Source organism: Taurulus bubalis (genome assembly GCF_910589615.1).
Source record: "Taurulus bubalis genome assembly, chromosome: 2".
In the NCBI taxonomy this organism is placed as follows: domain Eukaryota; kingdom Metazoa; phylum Chordata; class Actinopteri; order Perciformes; family Cottidae; genus Taurulus; species Taurulus bubalis.
The window spans coordinates 4,619,838-4,629,925 of record NC_136590.1 but is presented as its reverse complement, the minus strand read 5'-3'; the positions used below and the strand labels follow the sequence as shown (position 1 = coordinate 4,629,925).

The window sequence follows — 10,088 nt, the reverse complement described above, 5'->3', positions numbered from 1 at the left end:
TTAATTCCAGTTAGTTTGAGCTCTACATTGTTTTCACACACTACTTTTATCACTTTTTTAAAAAGGGACCTGGTTTCACTGGTTTGCACATATTGAGCCTCATCACGCATCACTGGGTGGATATAGAATACTGGGTATTGCTTTCTTTTTACACTAAGGGAGTACAGATTGTTGTTATTTTGCAAATTTGCTTTAAAAAAAGTTTTTTAAAGGATGTTTCCTCTATTTTATATCATGGAGCTACAACAACCTGAGTGTTTGTGTCCATGTAAATATTATTTCATTTCAAATAAATAGTTTTTCTTCTTTACTGTGTTACATATAAGTTTATTTCACTAATTTTATTTTATATATATATATATAATATATAAAACACGTCTGGTGGTTTTAGGACAAGATATTGGAGCAATGCTGCCGCCTAGTGGCAGAAGATGAAACACATTGAAGTGAAAATCACACAGTATAAAGGCTGTTGAAATGTTTTGATATTTCAGTGTAAAACTCCTTACAATGTAGTTTAAAATACTCAACATAATGTACATCTGCTGTTATTTATCAATGATGTATTACAGTAATGAAACAAGAAAAAAGCATCACAAAATTTACATATTTCTCATTTTAACCAGTGAATTGATAAATGCATCAGTCCGTAATAATTAAACAATTTGCGATAGAGCTGCAACTAACAGTTGTTTCCATGATTTATTATTCAGTTATTTTTCTGATTAATCAGTTCATCTTTTAGTCTCTGAAAAATAAAAATATTCTCAAAGTCTGACAAAAGTCCCATCACAATTTACCAGAAATAACATCTTCAAATTACTTTGTCAAACCATCAGTCAAAAACACAAATATGTTAAATTTATTATAATACAAAACATTATAGAAGAACATCCTCACATTTCAGAGTCTTTTCCTGATAAAGTGATATTTTTTCCTGTCGGCTTTCTGACTGCTTTAGCTGCTGTTTGCACATTAATATAAAAGGTGAGACCTTTGCACGTGGTTTATAGTGTCCAGCTGCAGACGTACATGAAATAACTTACAGTCTTATGAGGGAGAATCGTTGTCAAATTACAAAAGATGAACTGGGAAACTCACGGCCGGACGTGTCGGCAGCAGCAACTGTAAAATAAAAAATAAAAAACACGCATTAATAATTCAGTTTTCATTCTAAGCTGCGCCTCTAACAGTATTAGGGAATAATTTTCTTAAATAGGACAACCGTTGGCGTGATCATGCTTTTGTTGCACATATTTATTCTTACCCGTTGCCCCGCTCAGATTGCTCTACTTCTACGCAGTACTTCTCCCAGCCAGCAGATGCCATAAACGGCAGGTCAACGACTGAATGTAGCTCAATGGCGGCCTGGATGAGTACCAGTGGGACCGTTTCTGAGTATTAGGCCCCAGTAATGGTCCATAATGCTGATGGTAAGAGAGTGCCTCGGTACCTGTCACAGGATGTAGGCCGGGTGCAGGAAGTCCTTGGGGACGATGCCCACGGTGCCGTGCAGCTCGCCCACCCACCAGCCGTGGATGTTGTACTCCTGGACCCAAAATGAACAAATAAAACAACAGCGAGGCCCCGAGGGGCCCGGGGACACGTAAACGACGCAGGATTGAGCGCCCATCTCACGTTTTTTATTTGATCCGAGCGCACTGTTTGTCTGGCGTTATAAACATTAGAGCAACCATTCGAATGATTTGAGCTGCAATTACACGCGGCACTGATCGCTCACGGTGGCTTGCTGAAATAATAAGGTTAAAACTGTATAAACTCAACTTTAGCAGAGGGAATCCAGGAGGGACTAAACCCTAACGCAAAACAGCCGTGTTGACATTCTAAGAGGCACTGGGGTGCATTTACCTCGAGGGTTTCCATTCAAAAACGGGAGGAGACGGTAAACAAGACTATTGAGACTGTGTCTAAAATAAAACAATGTTTTTTTTTTTTTTTTTTTACTGCTCAGGAGCCGTGACAACCGCCTGCCTGTTTCCCCAGACTAATTATAACTTCATTTCTGCTCTGTGATTAAAACGGAAACAGGAAACTAAAGTCCACTTACACAAAGGAAACCTAAGATTTAACGCTCTGTTACTTAAGCTGGTGACTTGTAGAAAATAGGACCTCAATGACGTAAATACAATCTTGTTTCTCACTTTCATATCACGTAAAGTAGAACATATTTGCAGCATAAAATAAAATATGCAGCTTTAGTTTCTTTTATAACTCCCGGTGGGCTTTTGCAATGATTTTGGACATTTTATAAACTAAATGTAGGGCATTACAAATATAAAAAATGCATTATGCACCAATTTGAATGGTTTTAATAAATTAAATTATGAACCAGGATGGAGGTTCTGATAGACCGAAAGCTAAAAATAAAGTGTTCTCTGCAGAGATTTAAGTGTGCGGATATCTATTCTACAAATCATTTAAATAAGGAAATAAAACATAATAATATATTTTCATTTAAAAATACAATAAAAGTCCTAGTTTTAACTGACTGAATAAAAACGTATTTGTGAGCAAAGTACCAGGAACGTCCTTCAAGAAGTAAATACAAAACACACTGAGCTGCTAAAATGTAACCTTGAAAAATAAATGTCACTCTTTTAAATAGATGCTAAATGTAACGTTGCATTATTGTTGGCTGAATTATTTTGTTTTATTTACATTTGTCATATACCTTTTGCAAGTATCAAAATTAATTAAATTAAATTGTGGGTGAGATTTTATGTTGCATGTGATCATCGGTGAAGGAATCACAATGAAATCAAATGAATACACTCATAATACACTTATTTGGGTATTATGTTAAACAAGACATTCGTTTAAACTGAAAATATTCTACAATCACGGTCCATAAAGAATCCAATACATTCAGATATGTTGCGTGTATGTGTGTGTGTGGCGCATCTTTTTCAGATCAGAAAAACTGAAAAAAATAAATCTGGTTCAAGTGCTTTAAGCATTTTAGGAACCGGAGTCGCATCAACAACACCGTGATCATCTGAACGCAGCAGTTGGGCTCTAACTAGATCTGCTGGATCAATATTTGGCTCGAGACCAGAGGGGCGCTGAGGCCCAGCGGAGGAGAAACCAGCCGGCCGCCATCTTGCCGCCCTGATGGAGCGCCGAGCCCGAGCTCATCGCTCTCCTCTGTTCTCCGGCAGATTGGGAATGGCTGCGTGAACAGTTTGTCTCGGCCCTGAGGAGAAGACGAAGCGCTCGGCTATCGCTCTCTCTCTCTCGCTCTCTCTCTCTTTCTCTCTCTCTCACACACACACACACACACACACACACACACACACACACACACACACACACTCTCAGACACACACAGACACACACACACACACACACACAGATGCTACGTATACGTTCTACATGTCGGAGGTTGGAATCAAGACCTCTGGATGTAAAAACAACACACACACACACACACACTCTCAGACACACACAGACAGACACACACAGACTCACACACACACTACGTATACGTTCTACATAACTGAGGTCAAGACTTCTGGATGTGAAAACAACACACACACACACTCTCAGACACACACAGACACACACACACAGACTCACACACACACTACGTATACGTTCTACATATCTGAGGTCAGGACTTCTGGATGTGAAAACAACACACACACACTCACACAGACACACACTCAGACTCACACACACACTCAGACTCATACACACAGACACACACATGCTACATGTCTGATGTTGGAATCAAGACTTCTGGATGTGAAAACAACACACACACACACACACACACACACACTCTCTCTCTCTCTCTGACGCGATGAACAGCGTTCGTCAGCCTCCTCCGTCCAGAGGAGCGAGGCCTGCAACAGCTAATGAGCAGCGGTGACGGACATGTCGCTCAGGACTTCTCCAGTGTTCTTACGGCACAAACAGGAAGCTTGTGTGTCCCGGACTCATTGTTTTAACCTCGCCGACAGCTCACGCTGGGATGCTCCGGTGTGCTCGGCTCTCTGGCAAACTCTGACTGACTATTCAGTGTGTGTTTGAGCTCATAAAGCAGAGGAAAGTTAAGTCCGAAATGGCCTTTTTTATGCCCCCCATAAGACTGTGCAGGGGGAAAAGCCCGGTTGCGGAAAGCTGGCTCTGGTTCCCATTCGTGCTAACGCGAACAGAGGAGGAGGAAAGAGGGTGTGTGTGTGGGGGGAGACAGACGGACGGGAGGGGAGAGAGGGAGCGAAACAGTTTTTCTCTCCCTCGGGGCCGTCGCAGCACTATTCCAGCGACCGTAGTGACAGAGAGTTTTATTTATCTCCGCGGCCCATCTGTGCAGTCGGTCTCCAATTCTCCCTGAGAAAGGTCTTTTGGATTATCAGCGCCGCCATTTTAATACAACTGCTACATCACGGAGTGGGTGCCCAATGGCGCTGGAAGTCTGTCAGGCGTGCAGAGTCCATCTTCCTCATACTTGAAACTGGGTTCATTCAGAGTACACCTGCTGTAATAGGGACATTCCAAGAGGCGGGGAGAGTAAATTATCCAAATGACAAAAACTATGCAAACTCCTCATTGTCCTCTTCCTTCTGTTTGTTTTCCTCTCTCTTTTTTGTTGTCTCTTATATCGGTTCATTTGTTTTTTTGGTGTGATTTTGCATCTTAAGCGCTGAAACGCCAACGTCAGGGTGCAGAGAACAAGCGCGTGTGTTCCTTCTGGGGGGATGGAAATCAAGCGCCGCCCGAGTGTTCTGGGAGACGTCTGGGTTTTCTCTCATAAACAAGACGTAGCGGGGTGCAGTGTGTCGTCTGAGAGGTGACACACACACACACGTCTCTGCAACCTGTATACGTTCTACATGTCTGTGGGTTGGAATCAAGACTTCTGGATGTGAAAACAACACACACAGACACACAGACACACACACACACACACACACACACACACACACACACACACACACACACACACACTCTGACATGATGAACAGCGTTTCGTAAGAGGTTGAGCTTCCTCCGTCCAGAGGAGCGGGGTGCAGCGCCGTGTCGTGGCGGCTGCGGCGCGCTGACTCGCTGACCTCCCTGTGACTCCTCCGCCGAGAGAGAGAAAGGGGGGGTCGGGGAGGGTTGGCTGGCACTGAGACTGGGTTGCCATGACAACACCTGCAGTGTACCGACGCGATCGTTTATTTACCACTCAGGGGGCTGGCTAATGGCGGGCATTCTGATAGGCCCATCGCTCACGCTCCCGAAACCTGGAGGACGGATTGACAGCTACCCGAAGCCCGAAGCGGGGAGAAGGTGAGTCGAGGTTTGGGTGGATGCGGCGAAAGACAACGGGGTGGCGGAAAAGGGTGTGTTTGTGTGTGTGTGTGTGCCAACACCCCCACCGTGAACCGAAACAAAAAACACACACACAACATAAATGCACCCTTTTTTTTTTTTTTTCGGGAGGGGTGGGGTGAGAAAATGTTAAATTGTGTACAGATGTCTTCTTCTTTCCTTCTTTTCCTTTCTCATCTTGTTCTCTCTCTCTCTCTCTCTCTCTCACACACTCTCTCACACACACGCACGCACACACACACACACACACACACACACACACACACACACACACACACACACACACACACACACACACACACACACACACACACACACACACTCCCAAATGCATACAAACTAGGGGGAGTGCTAATAAGCCTGACACATGAGGCATCTTTCCTCGGCCACCAGCTGACTGAGGCAGGCCTTGGGCGTGATGGAGCGCAGGAAGTCTCTCATTGCCCCGCCGCTGAACCCGCCGCCTGGGTGTTACAATCTCTCCCTCCCTCCTTTCCTCCCCCCATCCCTCCTTTCCTCCCCTTCCTCTCTTTCCATCTCTCCTGGAGCATCCTTTCCACTTGCATCCTCTCTGTTGTTTTTTCTCTTTCTCCTCTGATCCACTGCAGCTCTCTGCAGTTCTTCCATCACTGGTCACTAACAAAGAAACATGGACACCTCCAACACAGATCTGTAACCCACCATTAGCTTAGCGAGCTCCCCTCCTCGCTCACACAGGTAAAGCCTAACAATCGACCCGGTAAGACATGAAACCGCGGGGGTAAAGATGCTTATTTTGGGGCCGTTACGACGACTCTGTGCCAAAAGGAATCTCGTCAAAATCCATCCAGAAATATGGCCGATAATTCTGCACAACCAGAGATCGAAATGGCTACTTAGTGTCCATTTTTTTTCCAAGTGGGCTTTTAATTAAATCAGTGAATTGGCTTCAAATTGGAAACATGACAGAGCATGAGAACGTTTGAAAATATCTTAGGGACGATGAGATTTAATAAAAAGAAAACCTACTCGCTCCTTTCTAATGCACGCCTGGGATTACAGATAGCTCCTTAACTTAATAGCAATTTAAAGTGGATTTGTGTATGCCACTGAGTGTCTGTAATGATGGCTGTTTACGCCGCCCCTCATTTATAATAATTAGGCAGAATGGATTGAGGGTGGGTTGGTCGGACGCGGTTCTGGGCTATTGGCTCGGGCTGAATAATGACCTACTGTAGTTGACCGGGAGCTGACCGCTGCCTCCTGCATGACCCCAAACCCCAGACTCACCCCCTGCTACTTTGGGTGGTAAATAGGATGTCTTCCCTGTCTATAGCGTCTTGCCGTCTATGGCCACAATAGCAGCTAGGGGTCTTTAAATGGGTGTGTGACAGAGAAAAGGAGAAAGGAGAGGGGGGGACAGGGTTCACACAAAAGAATAAAAGGATCCACCCTCTTTGTCTCTCTTAGCTGACTTTTCCCATCTGATTGTTTGTCCACTTTTTTCTTTTCTTCGGCTGTATTCAGTCGGTTTGACCTGTGGGCAGCGGCCCGAAATCGTCTTGTTAAAACAGAGAAGACGCCGGTTATGACCCTCAAGAGGCAGAACCAAGTGGCCATTTAAAGCACGAAAATGATTTATTTTGATCTTTAATATCATAACTTGTATTTATAAATGGGCTATAAATCACAACAAGTAAATCTATAAGGCTGTAAATCAGCTCCTGGTGTTTGTAGAAGTTGTCGTTGTATAAAACGATGAACAGAAACTGCCACCAGGTGGCAGTGGTGTCCACGCTCTTGTAGGCCCTGACAGGCAGCTGCAGCTGAACACTTTAGCCAAATGTGACGTGTGGGCTTTGGGGGACACATGGGATTGGCTGGCTCGACTCCCTCTCTCTCTCTTTCTCTCTGTTTCGGTTGGACGGAGGGTGGGAGAGGAAGAGGAAGAGAAAGAGGTGGCAGCAGCGCTTGCCAGAGTTTTAAGGACCCTGGATGGGTTTGTGCCATAAATCTCTTCCCACTCCATCCTCGCCGTTCTCCATGAGTGCCCGTGGGAATACAGGAATGTGACAGCTGACCTGTAGAGCCCATGTCTTTTGATTCTGGACACATAAATTAAAAGGGCAAGAATGCAAGGCACCCTTACGGTTCAGTGTGGAACATGGTCGACTAAGTACACAGGCATTACACGTGTCAGGGAGAAGTGAAACAACAGCTTCAAGCCACCGTGACAAATTAATCCCGCGTTCGCGTTGTAAATCCCGTAGCAGACAGATCTCGTTGCACGTCGTGATGCGGCGGAAAAAAAAGTGAGCGCAACATCTCAACAATTTAAATGGGAGTTTTAAAATAAATAAATAAATCTGCGGAAAAAACTGAGCTTGCGCGTGTTTGTCATCACACACTAAAATGTCAGCGTGCCGCTATAATGTGCATTAGAAAAATGCAAAGCTCTCAGAAATGAAATGCCAGAGCGAAACTCACGAGATGGATTCCGCTGCATGTTCGTACCTCATGTATCAGGAGTGAGCATCGCCGTCGGAGGAAAGCAAGTTAGGCATCGCTGGAACCGGCGGCGGAGGCTCACAACCAGATTAATTCTCTTGAACTAATGGGATTCATATGAGTTGTGAGGTTCCTAATTTATTTACTTTGTCAGGGACACACAGATATACGACAAACGGAGCAACACACGAGGGGGGAAAAATACAAATACAGTAAAAATGCCCCCACTTTACAGTAAGTGAGGGATCAATAATGATGGATGAGGGCCTTTTATACAATCGGCATGTTCTCCTCAGTTCACAGCCATATGACACCGCGCCTGTGGCGATCCCATTCTGCACTTCAGCAGTCAATCACATCCCAGCTTTAAAAATAACAGTTTGTTAGCACCATTGATTTAGCACTTAGAGCGTGTCCTTATTACCTTGTAATTATGGTCAGTGTTGACATAACAGCACAGACAACCAGGCCTCCCACCCTCTGAGAGAATTTATGGGCCCTGGTTTTATTACGGCCATTTCATGTGTCTAGGTCCCCAGTTAAGCGACAGACTTGAGTTCTAGCCAAGGGCCCGTATTTCACTCATCGAGGTCAGGGTTCTCAGGAATCCCCACCCCGTAAAAAGAAGAAGAACCGAACGTGGGCAGCGGGGGCGTGCGTGTACACACAGGAGACGCGGGGAAGCCCTCCCCAAGGGCTCATTAAAACAAATAGCCGATTACAGGCTATAATCCAAATAATGCTATTCATGGGAGGAAATGTGAGGCTTTGAGGACGCAGGGTGAGTCGCGTCGTCACACGGAAACCAAAACAGTCGGAAGCCGTCCGGAGATCGACTCTGAATAATTTACAGCCAGACCCCTCGCTTTAAATCCATTAGAGGAAAAGCAAGAATACTCGCTCGTAAGTCTGTCACTATGTTATGACTTCGGCATCCAGCTTGACAAAACAAGAGTAATCTGCGTCATTAAGATCGTGAGATACTACGACAGAGTCTTGCTTACAACCTGGAACTTAAGTTTGCTTTTAAGGTCTTCAGAGACGCAGTAATCTGATCCATACAGTGGAAAGTAATACGGCAGGCAGGGCCGAGGCTGTCTGAGGCGGATCAGCAGCTTCCCTTTGTTTCCCCAAGAACGCTGCCTTTGTCATCCTCGCGTGAAAAATGGACGTGGCGGTTTTGACATTTCCCCCTATCAACCAGCACGCACACACACAGAGAGGGCTGGCATCTCATTAATCTGGCACTGCCAAGACAGCCTCAATTAAAAGTCCATCTTGTGCGAAGAGCATATTTCACCTGTGCCATATCTGCTCTTACCAACAGAAGAGCAGCATATCCTTCAACGTGAACCGATGCCGCTTGTTATCCATCTTAAACTTCTTTAATGCGCCATAAAAGTGAGAATGCCATTGTTTTTTTTGTTGCACTAAAACTGGGAAACATTACAAATAATTAAAATTCAGGAAATCATGAGGTTGAATACATCATTTCTCAATCTCTACTGCATAATTACCAACAAAGAAGAAGAGAAGCTGAATACACTGTAAACCCGTCCTCCATCCACTCTTCAGATAATTTAGCCTAAACACAGAACATGATGATTCAATCTCAAACCGACCAATAGAAACAGTGTGTGGAAACAAGTCCCCGCGCGCAGCAGAGCAAAAGTGCCCAAATTACAAGCCATTGATTTCCAGTAGGGTAGCTTTTCACTGGTAGATACTCTGCATGTAACTACAAGACGGCCATAAAACACGAGGAAATAGATAGAGGGAAAGAGCTGAGATGCAGGATGGCTTCACCTGCAGTTTGTGTCAAACAGAAAGGAAGGGCTTCGCATGGCTGCCTACTCAATTAACCCCGGTGATGGAGGCTCCGTAATGAACAACAGCACCATTACGCAGCGCCCGAATGGCACTTTCACCCTAGTGGCCTGGGAAGAGACGACGCCGTTGCCGGTGCTTCACCGCTGCATCGAGACTCGAGCGCTCACTGAGAGGAGGTTTAGACGTCGGGGATATCAGCAGGTTGGGAAAGTAAATGAGGGGCAAAGTGATTACTGACATTGATGTTGTTTAACCCCTTAAATAATTACATACTCTACACATCTGCATCACGTGTCACTCATTTAAAACTGTAGTTGCTGTTATATTTACGTCTCCGAGTCGAGGGGGCAATCGGGAATGTTTTCCATTAGAGGTGGGAGGAAAGGGTGGACTGAAACTGCAGCATTCTGGGAGAAGTCTAAGTGACCTTG

At 44.9% G+C, this 10,088-nt stretch overlaps 1 protein-coding gene across 1 annotated transcript in view; it reads right to left on the bottom strand.

Moving 5' to 3' along the window:
* Positions 1-1,456: 1,456 nt before the first annotated feature.
* skap1 (src kinase associated phosphoprotein 1) overlaps positions 1,457-10,088 on the bottom strand; it is a gene marked incomplete at both ends in the record, with an annotated part of 31,674 nt that continues 23,042 nt past the window's right edge. The window contains one exon of the mRNA XM_079235671.1: positions 1,457-1,549. Coding sequence (XP_079091797.1) covers positions 1,457-1,549 — 93 coding nt within the window. The remainder of the gene's footprint in view (positions 1,550-10,088) is intronic.